Source organism: Trachurus trachurus, assembly GCF_905171665.1.
Source record: "Trachurus trachurus genome assembly, chromosome: 1".
NCBI lineage: Eukaryota > Metazoa > Chordata > Actinopteri > Carangiformes > Carangidae > Trachurus > Trachurus trachurus.
Genome location: NC_139891.1, coordinates 27,511,831 through 27,536,975, shown reverse-complemented (window position 1 = coordinate 27,536,975; position 25,145 = coordinate 27,511,831). Strand labels below are relative to the sequence as shown.

At 42.7% G+C, this 25,145-nt stretch overlaps 2 protein-coding genes across 29 annotated transcripts in view; one reads left to right on the top strand and one right to left on the bottom strand.

The window, feature by feature from the left end:
• The window catches only part of LOC310993105 (perforin-1-like), a 113,424-nt gene that overhangs the window by 43,530 nt on the left and 44,749 nt on the right, over positions 1–25,145 (top strand). The gene's annotated exons all lie outside the window — the stretch shown is intronic.
• On the bottom strand, positions 171–20,321 carry LOC310993313 (myosin heavy chain, fast skeletal muscle-like). The gene is made up of 41 exons (XM_083981634.1): positions 20,236–20,321; positions 20,063–20,103; positions 19,713–19,934; positions 19,491–19,634; positions 19,238–19,394; positions 19,118–19,145; positions 18,921–19,035; positions 18,738–18,830; positions 18,588–18,651; positions 18,408–18,506; positions 18,219–18,322; positions 17,961–18,099; positions 17,723–17,841; positions 14,402–14,551; positions 14,132–14,302; positions 13,735–14,035; positions 13,444–13,508; positions 7,413–7,500; positions 7,115–7,232; positions 6,902–7,025; positions 6,491–6,631; positions 6,146–6,397; positions 5,809–6,051; positions 5,548–5,724; positions 5,323–5,468; positions 4,518–4,608; positions 4,032–4,421; positions 3,806–3,932; positions 3,603–3,721; positions 3,323–3,519; positions 2,881–3,064; positions 2,599–2,764; positions 2,392–2,516; positions 1,994–2,302; positions 1,685–1,888; positions 1,459–1,584; positions 1,200–1,370; positions 998–1,102; positions 800–895; positions 574–705; positions 171–378 (listed from the first exon to the last, which is right to left on the bottom strand). The coding sequence occupies exons 3-41, from the start codon at positions 19,917–19,919 to the stop codon at positions 358–360; spliced, it is 5,808 nt and encodes a 1,935-aa protein (XP_083837760.1). The 5' UTR covers positions 19,920–19,934; positions 20,063–20,103; positions 20,236–20,321; the 3' UTR covers positions 171–357.

Sequence of the window (25,145 nt, the reverse complement as noted above, 5' to 3'; positions counted from 1 at the left end):
GTAATTGGTTGGTTATTTCGTAATTCTTACAATTAAAATGTGAAAACAAACACCATAACTGTAGAATCAGAAATACTATTATTCATCTACTACCGTAATAGTAAAAAATGTCTTGCTGTAATTTTAACGGTGAAGTTTTTTTTTTTTTTTTTTTACATATATTAGTCAGATATTCCAGTGTCAACTGTGGAATGATATCTACCTGTGTCACCAGTGACCCAAATCTCATAGTTACTCTTTCTCATAAAAGAATGAGTTCAGATCAACACAGACAGCAATTTAACATGATAATCAGTTTTATTTGGACAAGTTCACTTCATATTATATGAATAGAAACAGCCAATCAGTTACGGTGCTTTACTCAGCTGCTTCTTTTCCCTGTAAAGAAAAAAGAAAAAAGACAATGGATGAATAGTTTGCAGTACATATTTTCATACATTAATATCACACTCTGAGTACATGTTGTGGTTTGTTTGCAATGTTATTCATGGAATTTGTTTTCAAAAAGGGTGTCATAAATTTGGTATGATAGACTGGAGCATGGGCTTTGATAGATATTTTATATTCCATTACCTTGCCAGAGTCACGGGTCTTAGCTCTGAGCTTGTTGACCTGGGACTCAGCAATGTCAGCACGCTCCTCAGCCTCCTCCAGCTCATGCTGGATCTTCCTACACTTGGACAGATGAACATTGGCCTGCTCCTCCTGGAATAGAATATATTGTAAAGTGTTTACATTTCCAAAAAGGCCAGCATATATACTGTGCATTGAATATTTCAAATACATGTTTTGCCCTTACCGCTTCCTCAGAATGCCTCTTGTAGGACTTAACCTTGAGCTGCAGCTTGTCGACCAGATCCTGCAGCCTGGCAACGTTTTTCTTGTCCTCCTCGGTCTGTAATATGAAATATTCATTACATTGTACATGTTATAATGAGAAGGAAACTGATATTGGATGGATTTATACTGTACATGTTAAATGTGATCACAGCTTTACCTGATAGGTGAGCTCCTTCACTCTCCTCTCATACTTGCGGACACCCTTAACAGCGTCTGCTCCACGTCTCTGCTCAGCCTCAACCTCTGTCTCCAGCTCACGCACCTTCAGAAAACAGGAAAATGTATGCAATATTTAAAATGTCTTTTGTGTAACTTTTTACTTCTGCTCAACTTGCAAAATATTAGCATGACTGTTGTACCCTAGACTCGAGTTTCTGGAGCTGCTTCTTGCCACCCTTCATGGCCAGGTTCTCAGCCTCATCCAGACGGTGCTGCAGGTCCTTAACAGCAACCTCCAGGTTCTTCTTCATCCTCTCCAGGTGAGCGCTAGTATCCTGCTCCTTCTTCAGCTCCTCGGCCATCATGGCAGCCTAGAGAATGTAAAATTGGGGTTAGAAGTCTCATAAAAAACACATTTTAACTGGAGTAGTACTATGACCAAATGAAATTTAAACCTACATCGGTGATGGCCTTCTTTGCCTTGTCCTCTGCATTTCTTGCTTCCTGAATGCTGTCATCAACTTCACTCTGGACCTGAACCAGGTCAGATTCAAGCTTCTTCTTGGTGTTCAGAAGGCTAGTGTTCTGAGAGGTTTAAAGAGAAATGTCACTTCGGTGATAACATGCCTAATTTTTTGCATCATTAAACCTTATTTGTTTTTTAAATTGTTGAAATGATCATTACCTGAGAGTGCAGAAGTCCAACACGCTCACTGGCATCCACCAGCTCCTGTTCAGCAACCTTGCGTCCTCTCTCTGTCTGTTCCAGAGCAGCTCTAAGTTCCTCAATTTCAGCAACCATAAGACCATTTCTGCGGTCCACCATAGCAGCCTGTTCCTTGAGGTCTTCCTGGGCTCTGACAGCATCATCAAGGTGCAGTTGGGCATCCTAGTTAAAAAGTATATTAAAATATTTAGATTTAACACGATTGACACCTTTTGTGGATCCACTCACTGTACTGTAGTTTGTGCAGCAGCACCATGACAACAATACCTTGAACTGTCCCTGCACATTCCTCAGCTGCTTCTGGGACTCAGAAGCCTGGCGATTGGCATGGCTCAGCTGAATCTCCATCTCATTCAGATCTCCCTCCATCTTCTTCTTGATTCTCAGGGCATCATTCCTGCTCCTGACTTCAGAATCCAGAGTAGCCTGCATGGAGTCAATCACCCTCTGGCTGTTCCTCTTGATCTGCTCCATCTCTTCATCTTTTTCTGCCAGCTTCCTGTCCACCTCACCCTTGATCTGGTTGAGCTCCAGCTGGACACGCAGGATCTTAGACTCTTCGTGTTCCAGAGTTCCCTATTGACATCAACAAATAAAATGTTCATCCTTGCCTTGATATCTTTCACAGTATGCAGATTTTTTATCTCCTCAGATAAAAAATGTACCTCAGCCTCCTCAAGAGCTGTCTGGATCTCAGTCTTCTCTGTCTCCACCTGCTTCTTGGACTTTTCCAGCTCATGGATGCTCTTGCCAGTCTCACCCATCTGTTCAGTCAGATCTGAGATCTCCTCTGTAGAGAGACACGTGTGGTTAGTAATCAGTAAGCCTCAAAATTTAAACCTAGTTTCCAATGCAATGAGGCAGGAACTTACGCTGCAGATTCTTGTTTTCACGCTTCATGGTCTCCAGGTGATCCAGAGCTTCCTCATATGAGTTCTTCATCTTGAACAGTTCAGTGCTAAGAGAACGAGCCTCCTTCTGAGCTCCTTCAAGCTCGGCCTGACCCTCCTCATACTTTTGCTTCCACTCTGCCAACACCTGAGTGACACAATTAATATGGTTTCATTAGTTATGTACTAATATGAAAACAAACACAAAAAACATATTTTTATTGTAAACAATTTGACCTGACCACACAAGATTAACATTATTACTTTGTCAAAGTTCCTCTGCTTCTTGTCTAGGTTAGCAGCCAGTCCATTAGCCCTCTCAACATCAATCATGAGGTCCTCCACCTCACTCTGGAGCCTCTGTTTGGTTTTCTCCAGAGAGGCACACTTGGAATTCACAGCCTCAATCTGCTCCTCAGCGTCCTGAAGGCGCTGAGCCAGCTTTTTCCTTAAAAAAAAAAGAAAAAAGTTACATTTTCTTGTCAGTCCTTAAAAACCTTAAATTTACTAGAGCCATTTACAGATATTTTTGTTAGATATATAGTTAGATGTTATTGTTCTTAGATTAAACAGCCCCTATGTTAAAACCAGTTACCATTACTGTAGTGTCAAGTGTTACTTATTTTAGAAAATGCAAAGAAAGTACTTTGATTTATATGCTTATTGATACCAATGTCTTTCATTTCATTGTCTGAGTGGTACTCACTTGGCCTCCTCAAGCTCCTCAGTGCGCTGGATAGCATCAGTTTCATACTTAGTTCTCCACTGAGCCACCTCACTGTTGGCCTTGGACATTCCACGCTGCAGCTCAGCCTTGGCCTCCTGCTCCTCCTCAAACTGTTCCCTCAGCAGGTCACAGTCATGGCGAGCTGATTGCACTCCATGAGCAAGTGCATTCTTGGCCTAGTGGAAGAAATGTATGCGTGAATGCACCAAATGTCTAAATGGCATTGAATAAAACCAGAGCAGATGTTAAATGTTCTTACCTTAACCTCCTCTTCAACCTGCCTCTTCAGCTCCTCAATCTGCTGAGTGAAGGCCTGTTTGCCTCTGGTCAGCTGGGAGACAAGAGCCTCTTTCTCCTCAATTTGACGGCCAAACTCACCTAGTTTAAAAATGATCATCCAACATTAGTGTGTCTTCGTTGTACACTGAAGATTACTGTAGGTAAACAGTGTGTTAAACAAACCGTTTTCTGTCAGGAGACGTGCTCTCTGTCCACTTATGTCATTGATTTGGCGAACATGTTCATCATTCTTGGTCTTCAGTTCGCTAAATTGGTCCTCAAGAGTACGGCACATCTTTTCAAGATTTCCCTTGAGTCGAGAAAAAATGGAAATGAATTGTTTTATTCATGAATCCTTCAGTTATTATACTAATCTATTTATCAGATTGCAATTTAATATCTCATTTACCTTTGATTTGGCCACGGCCTCCATGTTGCTGGAGAGATCATCAATCTCCATCTTGTATTCACTCTTTTCCTTCTCAAGCTTCTGCTTGACACGCTGGAGGTTGTCGATCTGCTCTCCCAGCTCAGCAACACTGTCAGCCTGCTTCTTACGAAGAGCAGCAGCAGTAGCTTCATGCTGCAGAGTGGACTCCTCCAGGTCACGACGCAGCTTCTGGAACTCAGCCTCACGCTTCTTGTTCATCTCAATCTGAGCAGCAGTGGCACCACCGGCCTCCTCCAGCCTCTCACTGATCTCCTCAAGTTCCCTGGAAAGGTCAGCCCTCTGCTTCTCAACCTTGGCACGAGCAGCACGCTCAGCCTCAATCTCTTCCTCCAGTTCCTCAATACGGGCCTGTTTAATGTAAACATGTTGTGTTTCAGTTAACAGTGAACATTAGAATAAAACATACCAAAGGTATGCACCAATACATTCTATCAGTGTCAGTACCTGAAGCTCCTTGATCTTCTTCTGGAGCTGAGCACTCATTGACTGCTCATCCTCGATCTTGCTGAGGAGCTGGCTGGTTTCAAAGTCCTTCCTGTGTGAATTTAAAAAAAAAATGCAGTGTATGAGTATGCAACCTACTGAGTGTGTCAACAAATGTAATAGTTCTTTTTAAAGGTTTTCAGAAATGACCGTTTGTCCTGTTTGTCGTGCCTCCTTCCACAAGTTTCCATGAGTTGCAGCACGAGTTTACCCGAGTAAGGAAAACAAATTTGATTGGTTGTTATCGAGCGGGCGGGATATTCAATGTTTGGTTCGGGACCGAGCTCTGTGTGTATGTGTGTATGTGTGTATGTGTGTGTGTGTGTGCGAGTGTGTTTAGGTAATGTAACTAACTGTTACCTAGTAGGCTTGCTACGTTATAGCTTGCTAACTTAGCTAGCGAGGCTAAGTGATAGACCGCAGGGATCCGGAGGAGGAGAGTGCAGTAGGGACAGAGGAGAGTTTGTGTCGGTGGTGGTGGACGAGTCTCCTCGCTTTTCTCAGACGTTTGATTGACAGATGACGGATCCAATATCACTGGCTGATGAATCGTGAGTAATGTGATGCATAATTCGTGCCCCTGCATTATCCAATGTGGGAAAAAACTACCCCACTTTCACCCCGGATTTACTTGAAAATAGAATTTTGCACAAAGTTTGGTCGTCTGATAGATGGGTGATTAAACTAATTTTAAGACCCATAGTGGGCTCAAAATCAATTTTCTTTTCTGAATACCTTTAAGTAGAGAAGAAAATCAATCTCTTACTTTTTGATCTTCTCATCAGATTGCTGCTTGTCATTCTCAAGATCCATGATGGATTCCTGGGCCAGTTTCAGGTCACCCTCAAGCTTTCTCTTAGCTCTCTCAAGGTCCATACGCAGTTTCTTCTCTTGCTCCAGGGAACCCTCAAGCTGCACGTTGATATGAAAAAATTATTAATATGTTCATGAAAGGTCTTGTTTTGCCAAGTCATAGACTTTAAAAACTTACATCATCAACTTGCTGTTCAAGCTTGGTCTTGGCCTTGGTCAGAGTGTTGACTTTGTCTTCCTCAGCCTGCAGATCATCAAGAGTCTGCTGATGAGCCTCCTGGAGGGCTTTCTTCTCCTTGGTCAGCTTAGCATTGCTCTCATCCTGAGAGGCCATCTCCTCTGTAAGGTTCTTCACCTATGGTTGCAAGAAAGATTTTGTTATTAAACAGCTAATGTGCACACTTTCCTTTATCTAATGGAGATATTAATGTAGACAAACCTTGTTCTCAGTGGCATGTTTCTCCTTTTCCACCTTGGCCAAGGTGAGCTCCAGGTCATCAATATCCTTCTTGAGCTCAGAGCATTCATCCTCCAGCTTTCTCTTCTTAGCAGTAAGCTCAGCATTGATTTCCTCTTCATCTTCCAGTCTCTCAGTTGTCTCTTTGAGTTTGGCCTCCATCTGAATCTTGCTCTTGATGAGTCCCTCACATCTCTCCTCAGCATCTGACAGATTCTCTCCTTCCTAGATCATGTTGCATGAATGCACTCTGTTAGCACATCAAACTCTTGTTTCAGAAAACATCAAAAATCACAGCCATCTGTTCACATGTACTTACGGATGCCACTGCCAGCTGCAGATCATTCTTCTCCTGCACAAGAGACACCATCTTCTCTTCCAGTTCCTTCTTCTTGGCCAGTGCAGCAGCCAGGTCAGTTTTCATCTTATCATAGTTTTCCTTCATATTAGCCAGCTCCTTCTCAGTTTCAGCAGTCTTCAGCAGAGGCTTGATCTTGTAGTACACCTTCATCCATGGCCAATGCTTGACATTCATGAAGGAGCGGATGTTGTACTGGATGGTGAAAATGCTCTCCCTGCAGAGAAGAGGTTTGTGTTATAGGGAAATCGTCATTATTCCTACTATGACTTTGTCATGTGTGTGTCGTAAGTAGCTTTTTCCAACATGCCTTCTTTCCATCATCTTCACAAACTCCCTTCTCATGAGGTATCCACGGCAGAGACCCTGAGTCATGGTGACCAGATGTGCCAGTTTTTCATCTCTCATCTCCTCAAGGGTACCCAGCAGACCGGCCTTGAAGAACACCTGAATAAACAGACAATACATGTTAACTTAAAGGCACCCCAGATGGTTTAAGGTGTTTTATGAATGGCAACATGACGGCTGCTCTGCATCTATGTCACTTCTCCTTTGGCACATGGTCCGCTGTTGCACAAACCTAATTTAAATTAAGTGGGTAGTTCATTTAGATGTATTTCTAATGTAAAAACCTATCCTCATTAAGTAGGTAGTTCATTTAGATGTATTTCTAATGTAAAAATCTATCTTCATTGGTAAATAGTCATTGGTGCCTACCTTGGTGTGTCCAAATCTGTACTCATCGTGAGGAACATCAATTGATCCAAGCAGCTTCTCTGATGCCTTCTTGTTGTCAATGAACTGGCCCTCAGGGATGACACTGGCATTCAGTACCTTGTATCTGTTATGAGAGATTGTGAGTGTGAGAATTTTCTTTACCTTGTCTTAAATGAAACTAAATTATTAACCTATATTTAATAAACTATATACCTCTGCTTGAAGTCACCATAGAGGATTCTGCTAGGGAAACCTTTCCTGCAGATTCTGATACCCTCCAGCACACCGTTACACCTGAGCTGGTGGATGACCAGGAAGTTCTCCATCAGACCTGTGGAAGAGGGATTTGGCCATTAGTATGGTGAATAAATTGTTATTATTTGGACGTCTTGCAACATTATCCCTAAACAAAACAAACACACCCCAGAAAGACTAGCGGTGCTCTAGAGCGCAGCTAATGGGGATCCTTACAAATACAATAAAAAACACAAATGAGATTGTGTTTTTGTACCTGGAGTCTTGGACTCATTGGGAATCAGACAACGCACAAAGTGAGGATGGGTGCTCCTCAAGTTAGTCATCAGCTTGCCCAAGTTCTCCTATAGATGGAAAATAGTAATTGTCATGAAATCCAGCACTTGCATTTTTTTTTTTAAGTTAAAGATTGGGTCTGGAGTTTTGTGCCCAAAAATAAACATTAGACTTGTACAAATGAATTCCGTCTTAATCATCACCTATGGGCTTCTAGTCCTGTGTGGTGGGGGCTGTGTCTGCAGCGCCCCCTCCCCCTGCCTGTATTTTGGTCTTTTGCTCTGTTTTGTTCAGGTTTTGTTATGCACGTGGACGTTTCTGGGTGGAGCGAGAGAGCATAGATTATCTATGGTGAGAGAGTCTGTGTTTTCTCTCCAGCCAATGATGGAGCTCAAGTGGAGCTACGTGCAGTAGAGTAGGAGGGCTCAGGCCTGCTAGCCGCACTAGCTGTCTGATGCTACTGAGTCTCTATCTCTGAGCAGCAGCAGTCAGGACAACAAAGTAAAACTAGAAAATTTCCTCTCGGGAAATTTTGAATGGGCCACGGCTACTGCCGATTTTGCCATCTCTGTCAACATGGGAATCAAACCCACGATCTTAAGGTCAAGACAGAGCTGATCAGACAGACACATGATCATCTTTCTATAAGCACTGATATGGAGGAGCTGTAATCACATTAGGTTAACTGTGTGTGTGTGTGTGTGTGTGTGTGTGTGTGTGTGTGTGTGTGTGTGTGTGTGTGTGTGTGTGTGTGTGTGTGTGTGTGTGTGTGTGTGTGTGTGTGTGTGTGTGTGTGTGTGTGTGTTTATCTTGTGTAATAGGGCCAGGACTCAATTAAAACAATTAATCTAATTCATTAGAGGCTTTGTAATTAATTGCATTTTAATCGCATATAAATATTTGACCTGAGAACAGTGAGAAGCATTTTTTTCACATGGATTTTAGTATACCATTGAATGACTGAATAGCTTAAGCAACAAAACATTGTTTTTTTTTTCAAGGTGGTACTTAACCAAGACCAACATGCAAATTATCGATTACCGTAAAACTTCAAATAAGGGCCGAGTCCCAAATTGCCGCCGGTCCCAATTAACCGCCGGGTGTAGCAAAATATTTTTTATATTAAACGCCCATCCCAAATAAACGCCGGGTCAAACATTGTTTTTCTGGTTGCCAAAAAATATTCTATGCAAATATAGCCTACCTAAACACAAACAAATAACCTTAAACGAAAAGTGTGGGGCTTTTTACCTTTTATTTTTTTTTTACTGTATTTACTTAATTTTAGAGTGACTTCTTTGATGACGTGTTGTGAAGTTGACCGGAAGAGAAACATACAGACACGTATTCCAGCACCATGGCCAGCACCACGGCTTCACACAAGAAATATGATGTTAAATTCAAATTAAATGTAGTTCGATATGCAGAGCAAAACAGCGGAGAAGCAGCGGCCAGACAATTCGGCGTGGACAGCAAAAGAGTGAGAGAGTGGAAAAAAAATAAAACCAAGCTCCAAGAGTTAGCAACGGAAAACAGCAAGCGCGAGAGGTTGCATGGTGGAGGGAGAAAAAGGGTGAGCGATGAGCTAGAGGCTAAAGTTGTAGCTTGGATCCTTCACAAGCGTGCCAGACACCAGCGTGTGTCGCGGAAGATGATAAGAGTAATGGCAAAAGAGTTGTATCAGACCATAGCTGACAACGAGAAGCCGTTCGCGGCTAGCGCTGGCTGGCTAGATCGATTCCTGAAGAGGAACGGCTTTAGTGTCCGAAGACGCACAACCCTGGCCCAAAAAGAAGCTGGGCAATTCACTGAAAAACTTGTGAATTTTGTCACCTACGCCACACGGCAGACCATTGCAAAGAAGATAAAGAATCGAGACGTAATAGCAATGGACGAGACGGCGGTCTGGTTTGACATGGTGGGGTCAACAACTGTGGAGGAGAGAGGAGCCCGCAGTGTACAACTTCAAACAACAGGCCACGAAAAGAGTCACCTCACCGTGGTGCTGGCTGCAAGAGCTGATGGATCAAAGCTGAAGCCCTACATTGTCTTCAAGGGAGCTGTACGAGATGTTAAGGCAATGCAGACCATCGGAGGAGTTGTCATCGCTTCATCCAAAAACGGATGGATGAATGATGCCCTGACCGCAGACTGGCTGCAACGAGTGGTGGGAAAATTGAACTTTGGCCACAGACTCCTTGTGTGGGATTCCTATAGATGTCACATAAGCAGCGCAACAAAGGCGGAACTCAGACAGGGTTACAACGTGACCACCGCGGTCATTCCCGGGGGCTGTACAAAGTACATCCAGGCCCCAGATGTTGTATGGAACAAACCATTCAAGGCAAGCCTGCACGAATCATACGACAGCTGGATGGCCGAGGACACCGATAAAGAATACACAGCTGGAGGGAACCTCAGGGCACCTGCCCGCCGCCTCCTCGTCAAGTGGGTGCTCTCAGCGTGGGGCAAACTGGACGTGGAGCAGGTTAAAAAATCCTTCAAGGTAGCCTAAGTGTATGTCAGTGGTATAATGTGTGTGTGCGTACATGCTCTAAAGGAAAATAGATAGGCCTACCGGTAACTGAAAAATATATTTTTGTAATATTGCATTTCAAGGTGTGTGGCCTGACACTGCCCGCAGATGGGAGCGAGGATGACCTAATCCACTGTTTCAGAGAGGGACAGCCGTGCGCAGCAGGGAAGGATATGCTGGCTCGGGCCAGACAGAGGGAGATGGCAGGTGTCGAAGAGGGAGAGATGGAGGAGGAAGAGAATGACTCGGAGGAAGAATTTGAGAATGAACTTGTAGTGGTGGATGATGGGGAGGAGAAGGAAATGGAGGAGGGTGAGGATGAGGTGGATAACTGTGATGATGAGTCGGGAAAGGAAGATGATGAGTGAGTGAGATCTGACATGACAGCATTATAGGCAACAGTTTGGCCCTATAGCCTACATGTAGCAGCAGTATTGTTAAAATCTATTGTTAAGCAGTGTTACGATATGAAATAACTATCAGCGGGTATATTTTTTAATGATGTTCGTTCATCTATTTGTATTGATGCATGATGGAGTAAGATCCAACATGACAGCATTATAGGCAACAGTTTGGCCCTATAGCCTACATGTAGCAGCAGTATTGTTACGATGTAATAAGCAGTGTTACGATATTTTGTATGGTCAGGTCCTGTAATAAATCAGCGGGGATTATTTTTAATGATGCTCGTTCATCTACTTGTAGGCTATTGATTTGTAGCCCACTGCTAAGGTTCGTCTTGTTTATTTTTTATTGAGTAGCCTGCCTTATGTGTCGTAGAATTTATATGGCCTGACAGGGCAAGTTCTGAATATTTGTTCTGATCTGTTTTGTGGTGCACAAAGTGTAACAATGTCGGACTGAAAAATAAAGTTTATTACGGCAGCCTTTTCCCCTTTATTATAATATCAAATCACAGCTTGCACTTGCATCAGTATTCATATTGATAGTAAACGTTCCATATCCGCAAAGGGTCGCAAAGTAGTTTGAGCCGCGTCTCTCCATCTGTTACTGGTAAGTGGTAACCTCATTTGTTGCCGCTGTAATTAATATACCGGTCGGCATAACATGATTAACCAATTTAAATAGGCTGCAAGTACGCTAAGTGTCAGGCTACTGGTATTATTAGGCTATTATTATTAACGTTTTATTACCGGTATTATTGTTATATTTGGTGAGGTTTGGGTTGAATGGAGATACACAATTAATAAACGCAGGTCCCAAATAAACGCAGGTCCCTAATAAACGCCGGTTGATTTGAGCCATTTAAGCAAATAAACGCCCGGGCCCTTATTTGGTGTTTTACGGTAATTCATTAATCGATATTTGATGCAGATTTAAATGGTCTTTCCTGCCAATACACTATGATGATTACTGTAGTATTTAACTAGGCTACATAAATCACAGTAGCATGAACTGATTTGTTGAACGGACCAGGTGATGGGCTGACTGGTCCTGTCTAACTTCTGTGTACTGGGTGCCATTGTGCAGGGTGTTAAGGCAGCCTTCCTCCACTGCAGTCCCTATGGTCCTGGACCCTCTGGCTGGTGGGGTGGGCTGCTTTCAGCTGGGGGGGACTCTATCAGCTGCTCCCACGAGAGGCATTTGACGCATTTGACACCAACAAGGTTTAACTTTAAAACCAGATTAAATCATGGTTTAAGTTTAAATTCTGTTGCACGTTAACTGTGTTTTAATCACATGAAGGTGTGTGTGTGTGTGTGTGTGTGTGTGTGTGTGTGTGTGTGTGTGTGTGTGTGTGTGTGTGTGTGTGTGTGTGTGTGTGTGTGTGTGTGTGTGTGTGTGTGTGTGTGTGTGACTGTAATCACATGAAGCTGGCTCTAGAGTCTGTGTGTGTGTGTGTGTGACTGACTTGACACATAGTTAGTTAGTAGCTGCATCCTGTGTCAGTCTGATTTAGCTGTGTCTCTGTTTATAAACATTTAAACGAGCGCCAGGTGGATTGTTTATGAAGTTAACGAGCTCTGGCCTGAGGATCACAGAGGTTACCATGGCGATAGGGGCCCCCCCAGGCTGAGACAGACAGAAACGTGGAGAAAAAGAGCCATTTTCTGCCTCTGCTGCACCGGTCTCACATTTAGGCTTAGCATGACAAAACGGTAACTCCTATCAGAACAAAACACAGATCAACATTGCTCTAAGGACTTACTGAAAATTTTGGTACAATTTGGTGTTTCTACAGTAAATATTTTGGCGACGCTGGCAGTTTTAAAACATCAGGCCGTTCTGCTTCTCTCAGAAAATATTTGTATTGGAGTCAATGAGGAGCAGAGACAGACGTGGCCGCACTTAGAGGCTCAGAGTTTAAATTCTGTAAGTCTATCTGATATTTTGAGCAGATGATGAGATCGAGGATGAGCTCGTCTACAAACGTGGCGGAAATTATGTGTGTAGAGTGTAAATTGTGGCCGTTTGGAGTTTGGAAAGAGAAAAAATCTGGAGTTTTTCTGGCATCTCTCCCACTCTAGCCGATGATGTCACGCACTCTGACACTAACATTCCGTGCAATACACACCCATTATAATCTCATAATTTCTCCAAAAATGATCATGGTCATTGATCATGGATTGATCAAAAACTATATGACCTATCAAAACGTGGAGTAATACGACAATACACAAGACTTGTGTCTACTGTTTAAAGTTTAAATGGAGTCTCTAGGTGAAAGTATGCCTGAGCAGTAGACGTTTGATCAACTCCAATGATTGGTCTTTTTCGCTCTTTTTTTCCCGTCCGTCCCATGGACTTCAATGCAAAGTTTTGCGCAGTTTTTCGCGACTTACGTCGCGAAAAATTCGTACACTGTTGAGAAAAGTAATAGCCCACCGATCCCGATCAAACCGCACGTTTTGATATATAATTTTTTCGAGTTGCAGGACTAGTAGCGAATCGAAAATCATCCGGAAGATGAAGAAAGAAAATAACTAGGAAAAAATCCACACAATAACAGTAGTGCCCGGGCACTGGTCCCTGCAGCTATTTCATAGCTGTTGGGACCAGTGCCCGGTGCGATTGCCCGTGGCCCTAATAAATACAGTCTGAGTGAAGCGCTGGAGCTGCGGACCAATTCCCGACCGTCACCGCCACTGGTAACAAGTATTAGGACCGTTGTAGTGAGCTAGCTCGATGCTAACTTCGGCTAGCGCTAGCGGTTAGCATCCGCCGCTAACACCCGCTTCTTAGTTCACCACAACGGCATAAAAACATACACGGAGGCCCCCGGTGTTGGCGAAAGGTTGGCTAATCGGCCCATGGCTCCAGCGGTTCTTTCAGACTGTATTTCCTTTCCTTTGCGGTCCTGACAACGGCTGCTGTCAGGAGCAGGAGGCTACACAGCTCAGCCCGAGAGGAGGGGCTGAGTTTCAATGTTTTGTTTATAAACTGCAACCAACAAAACTCCAGATCCTACCTTTAAATGTGATGTTGTTTTTCATAATGTTAATGTTAACCTTACCCTGAACTGTGAAGACACAGTCTGCATAGAGCCACCCTTCTTCTTGCCTCCCTTCTTGCCGATCTCTATTGATAATTAGTGCAAAAGATTTGTTACACTTTATATTCAATTTGTATAGCCCATTTTTACAAACAGTTTGTCTCAAAGGGCTTTACATGGCATCATAACAACATCCTCTGCCCTTAGACCCTCACATCGACTGAGGGGCACATGTTTAGTTTAGCACTGATAGTAGGCTACATACAGTCTTGAAATATACTTAAGAATATTGCAATGAATTCTATATCATACCTTCAACAACAGGTGGATACAGGGCAGCCAAAATTTTAACAGGGGACTTCTGGTACAGCTGCACGACAGAGTCGTTCAGTGGGTCCTTGTTCTTGTCCAGCCAGCCACCGATATTGTAGTCTACAGTGCCAGCATAATGCACCAGGGAGAAGTGGGCCTCAGGCTTGCCCTTGACTAGCTTTGGCTTCTCAAAGGCTTTGGTTTTGCCAAGATGCTGGTCATACAGCTTATTCTTGAAGGATGTGTCAGTGGCCTTGGGGAACATGCACTCCTCTTCAAGGATTGAGAAGATGCCCATAGGCTTGAAGAAAGCAGAAGGAGATATACCATGAACTGATGCTGTGGTTAAATATTCAGAGGAATCTCTTTGGATAGAATCACGGAAATTAAACTGTACCTTCTCAATCAGCTCAATACAGGCAGCCAAGTCCATACCGAAGTCAATGAACTCCCAGATAATACCCTCCTTCTTGTATTCCTCTTGTTCCAGGACAAACATGTGATGGTTGAAGAACTGTTGCAGTTTCTCATTGGTGAAGTTGATGCACAGCTGCTCCAAGGTGTTGAACTGTTAGAGGAGAAATAGTCAGCCTAATCCTTTACAGGCAAGAAGAAGGATTCTGTCATGAAAAGTACTGTAGGCTGAAATGCAGTGAATGAAGCTTACATCAAAGATTTCAAAGCCGGCAATATCCAGCACACCAATGAAATGATTCCTTTGCTGCTTGGTGTCCAGCATCTGGTTGATACGGATGACCATCCACAAGAACATCCTCTCATAGATAGACTTGGCCAGAGCAGTCACTGAGTTCTTCACCTAAATAACAACGTAAAAATGACTTCAGGGGTAATACTGCTCAAGTCAATGCATTTAGCATTTCATGTATAAAAGACATTAAAAACATGACTTTACCCGGTTGGGGGGTGGGCAAGAGAATCTATCTATCTATCTATTAAAAATAAGCTGGCGTCTTTAACAAACTCCAAAGCAAAGGACACCTGGGGACTTGATTCACTGTTTCTTAAAAAATATAAAGATGTTTTAGCTATGCCAATAGCCTCCTTGACAAATAAATCATTAAATGAGTGCCTGTTCCCTCCACCTTGAAAAGGGCCATTGTAACTCCTGTTTTTAAATCAGGTGACCGACAGGTTATGAGTAATTACAGGCCTATCAGTATTTTACCAGCCATATCCAAAGCTATAGAAAAAGTTGTCGCAGAGCAGCTAACAGATCATTTTGACAAAGAAAATCTGTTACATCCAATGCAATTTGGATTTAGAAAAGATAATTCTACGGAAACGGCCTGTAGCTATTTCCTGGAGATCATCAAAGCAAGGTCTGATAAGGGGGGGTGGTAGGAGCTGTATTTTTAGATCTTCGTAAAGCTTTTGACACTGTGAACCATTCTGTACTTCTCTCAAAACTGTCAAAATTTTCACTTTCTGTAAATGTTCTGAAATGGTTACAGTCATACCTGGTAAACCGCCTCCAGTGTGTCAGGGTCAGAGGTAAAACATCTTCCTTTAAAGCAGAACTATGCAGGATTTCGGCTGTAATTATTGTGGCTCAGAGACACTGTGATGGTTGAGTGACCTATTATGAGGTGAATGGGGTCTAGGCCAATGCGCTCACCCCCCCCCCCCCCCCACTGGCTGAAAACCGCACTTGCAAGATCAGTTGTCCGTCTCGGTGTCACAAATCTCGTCAATGGATAGAAGTATCGCGAGAAACTGCCTAACGGCAGTACGAGATAGGTACGCAGATGACGTCATGCATGTCATGAATCGTGATTGGTTTGAGTTCGGAAAGTCGGAGGAAACCATGGAAACATGAAATGTTTAGAAGTTTGGCTTGTGGCTAACACGGAGCTAATGCTAACACAGACACACACACACACACCATGGATCTTTTATAAGATAATGTAATACATCATGACACACACACACACACGCCTTTGCGTTTTGGAACCTTTATTCATGTGTGTGTATGTCTGTGTCTTTGTCTGTGTGTGGCCGTATTAGCGTTAGCGCCGTATTAGCGTTAGCTCCGTGTTAGCATTAGCTCCCTGCTTAGCAAACACCGCTCTCTACCTTCAGCAGTAAACACAAGCACGTGTAAGGGGGGTGGAGGAGGTGGTGGCGGCGAGTTTTTACGACAGTGACATGTGCCTCCTAGAACTGTGGGGGAGCTCCGGAGAGGGAAAAAAAAGAGAAACCAACGAAGGAGCGAGCTATTTCCGGCCGACTTACATAGTTCTGCTTTAAAGCCTGTCATATGGGAGTACCACAAGGCTCAATTTTAGGCCCTCTCCTCTTCAGCATCTACATCAATGATCTCCCTGCAGTATGTGATGATGTTGATATCGTAATGTACGCTGACGACACAGTAATACTTACGTATGGGAGAGATGCTGAAGCAGTTGCAGCCAAATTATCAGGCACAATGGAAAAAGTTTCACAATGGCTGTACTCATCCTGTCTAACTTTAAATATGGAGAAAACTGTAATGTTCTTCTCCAAACAAAGAACTACAAAAATGTATCCTAATGTCTTTGTAGGTGGGCAAGCTTTACAAAATTTTGAGGAGTTTAAATACCTAGGGGTCATTTTAGACTCCAACCTGACCTTTAAAAAGCATACTAAAAACATGTGTCGTATTGTAAAATTTAATATTGCCAACTTCCGCCATATTAGACGCTCGTTGACAACAGATGCCGCAAAGACATATTTAAATGCGATGATTCTATCCTACATCCAGTATTGTATATCATCTTGGTCACAGGCAAATAAAACTGTATTAAACCCTGTAAGATCACTCTACGGGCAAGCCCTGAAGATCCTGGACAGGAAACCACGGTATTACCATCACTGCAATATACTTTTTAAATACTATAAGTTCTAAACTGTTTTCTTGTCTGTAACAACATCTATTGCACGTCTGTCCGTCCTGGGTGAGGGATCCCTCCTCTGTTGCTCACCCTGAGGTTTCTCCGATTTTCCCTGTTAAAAGGGTTTTCCATGGAGTTTTTCCTCAGTCGATGTGAGGGTCTAAGGACAGAGGATGTTGTTACGATGCCATGTAAAGCCCTTTGAGACAAACTGTTTGTAAAAACGGGCTATACAAATAAAACTGCCTTGCCTTGCCTTGCCTTGCCTTGCCTTGCCCCCCCTCTGAAAAATTTTGTACAGCTCCGCTCTGAGTCAACAATCAGAGTCTCAAGATCAGTATCCAGGGGTGACTGCATTATCCCCATGCGACACTCCTTTGCACAATCTGTGTTTTCATGGACAGCCATCAAAGAATGGAACAAGCTGCCTGAAACCCTGAAAAGCAGATCAAACTATTTAAATTTCTCTCATCATTTAAAACAATGGCTACTGGAGAACCAAAGTTGCCAGCATGTTTAAAAGCAGGGCACTTGTTACTCAGTTAGTCTTTTTTTTTTTTTTTAATGTATCTTAGTATTTCTCAATGCACCCAATCCATGAAATTATCTTAAAACCTTATGGAATATGAACTATGGAATTCTAAAATGTTTTATATTCTGTATCTTGTAAGACTTAGCTTTTCTCTCAATTGATCATATAGGATAGGGTACACCTCTCTCAGGTGTGTTGCATTTGATGTTGTCTTTTTAGATGTGGAAACTGTTTATTTTTCTCTTTTTTGTATTGTCTATGTGCTGTCTACTGTCTATTTGTGTATCACTCTTGTATAGTAGTTTGTGGTCTGCGTTTCTTGTCTGTTATATTTTTTATATGTCTGTTTGTTACATGTTAGGACTGCAGATGGAAATTAGCTATAAGCTAAATCTGGTGCAACCATCTTCTCATTTTCTGTAAATGATTAATGTCATTGCACAATGTCCCCTAAATAAACTAATAATAATATCTATCTATCTATCTATCTATCTATCTATCTATCTATCTATCTATCTATCTATCTATCTATCTATCTATCTATCTATCTATCTATCATATTTACCTGCGGCACAGTCTGTCCCTTGGTGACAAACTCATTCCCGACCTTCACTCTGGGAAAACACAGAGCCTTCAGCATGTCAGCAGAGTTCAGACCCAACAGGTAAGCAATCTTGTCAGCAACTGAAAACAGTTAAGTGATTTTATATTACACTGACTGCTAATACGTAATAGAAACGAATGACATACAAGAATCTCTGTTGTTACATCCAAATTTTTCATTAATGATCATAAATATTCACCCTCTGTGCCATCGGGCTCAGCCTGCTCCTCACGCTGCTTCTGCTTGAATGTCAAGTTACCATGGTGAAGCACAGCACCAGTCAATTTATAGATGCCCATCTTCTCCTCACCAGTGAAGCCCAGGATATCAATGGCATTCTGTGTTCACAAAAAGTGTCATCAGAATTCGTAATCACTTCACAAAACACATTAAGAAAGCCATTTTGATCATTAACATGCAAATTATTGTAAAGATTTTAACAATGAAGATCACTGACATCAGTGGCTTCCAGCTCCTCTTTGTCATCAATACTGGCCACAGTGATCTGACCCATGCTGCACATGGGGAAGTCATAGGGGTTTGTTGTGATGAGTGACATTTCTGCAGGTGAAAAATTGGGGTAAGTTTCAATATAGTGTTTTTCAATCAAATCTCTAAGTACATTAAACATTGTGCATCTGCTTACCAATCAGCTCAGGCTTGTGGTTGGTCATCATCTGGTAGAAGATGTGGTAGCCTCTCTCATCAGGGAGCTGGAATGACACTCTAGACTTCTCCAGCAGATCTGCAAATGTGGGTCTTAAATCACAAACTGGACAATTCTCAACTCCAATCATTTGTATTCACTTTTAGTATTGTTACTTACATGTCTCAATATCAGCACTAGCCAGTTTGCCAGTTGCGCCGAAATGGATTCTGATGAATTTACCCTGTTTGGGACAGCAGTTGTTAAAATCTCTCGATATTGGCAAGGTGTAAGAGGAATTTTTTCTTGTATACATCTCCCCATACTTACGAAACGAGATGAGTTGTCATTCCTCACAGTTTTGGCATTACCATAGGCCTCCAGCAGTGGATTGGCTGCAATAATCTGATCCTCCAGTGACCCCTATTATCCAAATGACAAAATCATATCAATATGTTTTTTCTTGTGGAGATACTATACACTGAATACACATTCAGAGTCATTGTGACATACCTGCATTTTGCCTGGGGCTGCGTCCTTCTTCTTGTCGCCACCACCAACTGAGATTGTGGCAAAGTACTGGATGACACGCTTGGTGTTCACAGTCTTTCCAGCACCAGATTCTCCACTAGGTATACACAAAGACTTATATGAGTTTGATCAAGCTATTTGATTATCTTGGAAAAAACATCAACAAAAATGAAACTTACGTGATCAAGACAGACTGGTTCTCCCTGTCTGTTAAGTCACAAAATAAAGGAATTAAGCACTTACTGTATTTCTACGACATAAACCTCATACTAACAAATTTTATACTGAAAAGGACGTACCAGTTAGCATGAACTGGTAAGCGTTGTCAGAGACAGAGAAGATGTGGGGTGGAGCCTCCATACGCTTCTTGCCTCTGTAGGCAGTCACAACTGAAGGATCGTACACTGGGAGCATCTTGTAGGGGTTCACGGTGGCACAGAACAAACCAGAGTAGGTCTGAAAGTGATCATAGAGTTAAAACAGTTAACTCTATGTTTCCTACAAGTATAATCATTTTCAGTATTGTGTGTATCATCTGGCAGATTGTCTTACGTAGATCATCCATGCTGCATAACGCTCTTTGAGGTTATACAGGACAGAGGCTTCATTGAGATAGGTCATCATGGCCATATCCTCAATTTTGTCGTACTTGGGAGGGTTCATTTGAAAGACTTCATCCTCTTTAACCGTCTTCTCCTGCAACAGGCCGTTGGTCACATTGAGAGCTGATCACATTTAATTCATATAGCATGACTCTGAATTTATGATACAAACCTCCGAGGTGTCCAGGACTTTGACGGTGACTTTGCCACCATCTTTCTTGATGATTGTTCCCTTCAGGTACAGCTCTGTCTTATCAACCACATAGCAGGCAGCCTTGGCATCAAAGGGTTTGCTTTGAGCCTCAATTCTCTCCCTCTCTGGCTTACGGAGGTAAATGGCAGCTTTGCCATATATGGCCATTTCTGCGTCTGTACTCATGGTGGCTGTTTATGTCTGTGAGGTAGAAGAAATTAGAGTAATTTTAGTGCACCTTTTTGAAGTTACATCAGCTCATGAAGCTGAACATCCAAAAATAACTTCATTCAATCAAATGTTGCATCAAATTCAAAATATATTCATACCCGACCCTCTCTCTGTCAAAATGTTGTTATGTTCCACAATCCTAAAAACATAGTACATATTTTCAGACACAGAGATAAGTTTAAAGAGAAGATTTGTTCCAAAATATATCTAACCAATTGATATTTTAAAGACATATTAAAATGAAAACAGAACAGTTATAGGATGATCTTACCAGTATGAGGGGCTGTCGAGGGTGTTCTGCTCTCTCCTCTTAGTATCGTTTTATAAGGTCAAGATTGTGGACGCTGCAAAAGTTATAATGGGCCACATAAAAGATCTGGTGTGCTTTACAAATTATGGCATAATGCCTTTATTCGATGTTTTATCGTCCTTCATAATTCTCCACTCCTTATTTATGCTGACCAGTGTGGCTTGAAGCAAACTGAAAGGCTTTCAGGGCCCTTTTTTGTTTTGTTTTTTTCTCTTGTACTGATGAAATAACATTTTTCTTAAATTTAATTGGGGCCCAGAGGATAACAGCATCATCCTATTGAAATTGCCCTGTTTATTATTAATTTGTTACAGATCATCCAGAGACTGTGCTGATGCAAAGGTAGGCTAATTATATCTACTGCATAGCAATGGATGGGGGATGATCAAATGGACTCAGAGTGAACAGCCAAGCAGCAGTTGTCAAGGCATATCTCAAAAATCGTCAGTAATTCTGTAATCTAAGCAAAAATCTGATAGTATATAAATTACATCTTGACAGCATGGAAATGTTGGCGATATGTGTTTTGCTTAAAAATGCCACTCTTACATTGACTGTAGTTGTTCCCATGAGAACAGAATTCAAAATGCTGTGAAGCTACGAGTAATGGCGTCCATGTGGTGACGCGGTAACTATCAATCCCTCGCCATGAAAATATGTTTGGCTTTTTGATGACTTTAATGAACTCTTATCATCAAGAAAATGTATACACAGGTCAAGGGTGGTGAGCTCTTAAATCTAATAGGGGCGTCACCCATGCGGGGGGCAAAATGTCTCTATAGCGCCCCCTTGAAATTTTCAAAAACTCCTTTTTTTTGGAGTTGGAACATGAAAATTGGTACACATGTATGTTGTCCAGTTGCACATAAAACTCTCTGACACCAATGGTCTATTCCAAACAGGAAGTCGGCCATTTTTATTTTTACTTGTCATTTTGGCATGATTTCCACATGTTGTATTTTAACAAACCAGTCCTAGGGATTTTATCCAATCGACTTCAAATTTACAACAGATCATCCAGAGACCATGCTGATCAAAAGTTGCGTTCTGCATGTCTGTAGGCCGTAGCGGCCGTCAGGGTTACTGCAGCCATCAGCCAAGCTGGTGCGGGAGCGCGCATCAACTCTCCACAACAGTGCAGCTGATGATGTGACAGTGACACTGTGGCTGAATTGGAAACGGCATAACGTTACTATACCAGTGTTTTCCATTAATCAGCCGCCACAGTTTCGTTTGGGTCCACCGCAGCAGTCTCTAACAGAAAATAAGAACAGCTTTCACTATCTCTCATCTCTGCCAGTCAGCCCCTCTACCTGCTGTCTCTCTCACGACACGCACGCACGCACGCACGCACACACACACACACACCGCGCTTGGCTGTTAATAAACAGTAAATGCGCCATGCCCAGTGTTGCCACACCTCGCGAGAGAAACAAGCAACGGGAACTATGAAAACAAGCCCAAAACACCCCCCCCCAACGCCAAAAAAAAAAAAAAAAAAAAACTTCACCCTAAATCCACAAATGTTTTTTTTTTTGGTTTGTTTGTTTTGGTTCCAAAAGAGAAATAAAAAAAACATGTGGAAAACGGAAATGTAGAGTAAATTCTCCATGTAGAACCCTTGGCTTTTATTTACTTAAACCAAAGATAGCCTACTCTATAAAACCACCTTTGCTTCAACTGCCGAACTGACCCAGTTTTAATTAGAGACAGGGGTCAGACCCGACTGCTCCTTCTCTTACCTTTGGTCAGTCGGTTTTCATCTTGCTGTGTTGGGGTGGAAATTATGATCAGGTCGGACCATGGCATGGGCTTCCCTTTTTTTTTGGGGGGGGGGGGGGGGGGGGGGGGGCTGGTGCTCGTGCGTCGGGTCTGAGGTTCAACAACCACGGCGATTGTGGGCTTTGAAAGATTTTGTTCACAAGAACTTGCAGAAAATAGAAATTGAACCGGCTTCTAACTGAGGCTTTAATTTGAACATTTACGGTTACGTAAATTCTCTTGATCAGTGTAGGAGAGTGTGGTGAAAGCCGGCAGTCTCAGGGTGCAGGTGGGGGGGGGGAAACACCTCCGCTATCACTGTGGCAATGTGTGTGTACGGGGGAAAGAGAGGGGCGGAGGGAACGGGGGTGACAGATCCAACAAGAGGACAAACTATCCTGCATTTAAATAACATATCGAAAATATCTGCAGGACAACTCACGGAGCTGGAAACAAGCATAAATAAGCAACTACACTTTCACAACAAGCCCAAAGAAACCGCAACCCGCGACGACCAATATTTAGAAGCGACTTCACAGAAAAAAGTCGCTTATAATAAGCGGACTTGGCAACACTGGCCATGCCGCGCTCATTGTACAGTGCTCAATTTACCGCGACACCGGGAGGTTGACCGCCCGGGCATCAGGTCAGCACACCGGCCGCCGCCGCCGCCTCTGTGAGCCGCTGGTGCCGCTCGGCTGCTCTAATGGCTCTGCACTACTCCGAACACGTCGGAGAATTTCCTTACAGGCGTTGTTTGGATAAACTGACCACGGATGAATCAATCGGCTCATTGTAAAACTATTTATTTATTTATTGAAGTAGCCTAAATATGGTGATTTTTGTACGTACAGAGCCCCAAGGCTGCGCTGCTCACACACACCTGAAGCTTCACTTTTCATTCAAATGAACTAATGCGACTGCCACTGTTAGATTTCATCAATGAGACCAGCATTTATCTCCTAAAAACAAATTACATTATTGGCACATTATTACACTATTGGCTTTATTACATTTGAAATGGCCAAAATTATTACATTATTGGCAGTTATTACGTTATTGGCAGTTATAGGGTTAGGGTTAGGGTGAGCAAGCGAGAAAAAGTGATTAGAATGCGTAAATTTCAATCAGCCTGTCCTGACATGCCGCAAGCGGCATCGCTCCGTCCAGCGATGTCGCACAACCCTGAAAAAATCGCTCGCTCTGTCTCTATCTGGATGAAATTTCGTGGTTCACTTCTTATTGGTTGAAAAGTACATGCTGCTTCCGGTTGACAAAATATTTCAATTAACACAAGATTAAAATTAATTCAGTATAAATGGTTAAAGGGACAACGAGGAGTTTCTATTCGGTTATAAAAAAAGTCTCACGTTAATGTGGATGAATCTCCGCTACCCACACTTGTTAATGGGCCCATTTTCGATAAATATATCGTTTTGTCTCTATCGTTATTTTGTTATTATTAGTGGTGGCGGAAGTGCTGGTCGAGCCGACCAGTGTTTCCTTAGTTGCGAATCATTAGAATAACGCAGCCGCATCGCCGTTTATGGTCGGAACTACGGTGGTATGTGAACCTCTTTGAACCTCTGACTTTAATTATTGATGAATGAAAACATGAGTCCGTCTTGCGCCCGGTCAAAGAAATGTACGGTGCGCGCGGAGGCTCATAAATGTAGTGTGAAAACGCTTCGCTTTTCCAAAACTCCTCGTTGTCCCTTTAATGAGAGTTTGGCCCAATTCCGATTGTATTTTTTCATCCCTACCCCTACCCCTACCCCTAGCCCTTAACCCTTGCCCTTGAAACGGAGCTACAAGGAGTAGGGTTGAAAGTCAACCCCTACGAATTGGGACACCACTTCAACAATCACATACGTCATCAGTCGTCTCTGCTGGCTTTCACATAAGCAGACGTGACGAGCTTTTGCCACAAATCCTCTATTCAGAACCACGTTAACTTAATAAAATAAAATAAAATGTAATGAAGAATGATCGGTTCATTGTAAAACATTTATTTATTGATGGAAATGTGGTGATTTCTGTATAGGCTACAGAGCCCCCAGGCAGTTCTGCTCCTGTGTCCAAAACATATGAAGCTTCACTTTTAATTCAAACAAATTAATGCGACAATTGTTACATTTCATCAATGAGACGAGCATTTATCTCCTGAAAAGAATGTAACTACGCGGCGGTAAACCTTTAAAACCCTGTGGGTAAGTTAATTAGCGTCCGTCTTTTCTACCAAGACGAGGTCGGGAGGTTGGCCGGCTGACGAGCTCTCCGGACGGGGTGGTGTCTCCGTGACGAGCCGTTGATCTGCTCCACAGGTGGAGGCTCCAACGTGGAGCTTCACTTCTCCGAAAAACATCGGAGCAAACGTCTAAACAGCCTCATGTGGATAAACCGACCGCCCATTGGGATCTAAACAGCTACTTTCTCGCATGAAAAAATATTAAAACTTAACAAAATGACGTAATAACAGCGCTACAGTGAGAAATAAAACAGCTGCCGTTTGCCGCAAGATGCATTCTGGGAAACTTGCCATAGCCCTCGGTCCGTAGTGTGCCCCTGAAAAATCTCTGTTTCGAGGGCGAGATAGCCCTACCACTTCCCCCTAACCCTCGTCTGAACCAGAATTGGGACACCCCTACCACTTCACGTGAACGCGCAAAACGAAGGGTTAGGGCCAAGGGCTAGGGCTAAGGGGAGAATCGGAATTCGGCCTTTATATAACTCCTGCAAAACTTCACCATATCTCCCCTAACATCCCTGATGTTTGTGTTAAATGTCTGACTGAAAAGGGGACTCTGATTCACTGCTTATGGGAATGGCCAAAAAATTGGTATTTTGGGAAAATGTAGTTAAATGTTTATTTATGGTTGGTACGGATGGTTGAGTGTAACATTCCTTTGACATCAACAATCTGTATACTTGGAATATACCCCAAGGACTCGGAAGCAATCGAAAATGATTGACTTTGGACTTCTCCATGCAAGGAGAGTGATTGCACTATATTGGAAAAATGTAGAACCACCATCACTGGGGAGCATACATCAGTCCGACTGCCCAAAAGTCCGACGGCTCATTTCTCCGACTACCCATTCTACAGTGTT

What these genes read in the sequence shown, in the direction of transcription:
- LOC310993313 (XM_083981634.1), bottom strand. Translation starts at nt 19,919, where the DNA reads ATGAGTACAGACGCAGAAATGGCCATATATGGCAAAGCTGCCATTTAC. An exon ending in TGAGCCCGATGGCACAGAGG is followed by an intron (nt 17,842 to 17,960) that starts GTGAATATTTAT and finishes AACTGTTTTCAG; the next exon opens with TTGCTGACAAGATTGCTTAC. An exon ending in TCCAGAAACTCGAGTCTAGG is followed by an intron (nt 1,103 to 1,199) that starts GTACAACAGTCA and finishes TGTTTTCTGAAG; the next exon opens with GTGCGTGAGCTGGAGACAGA.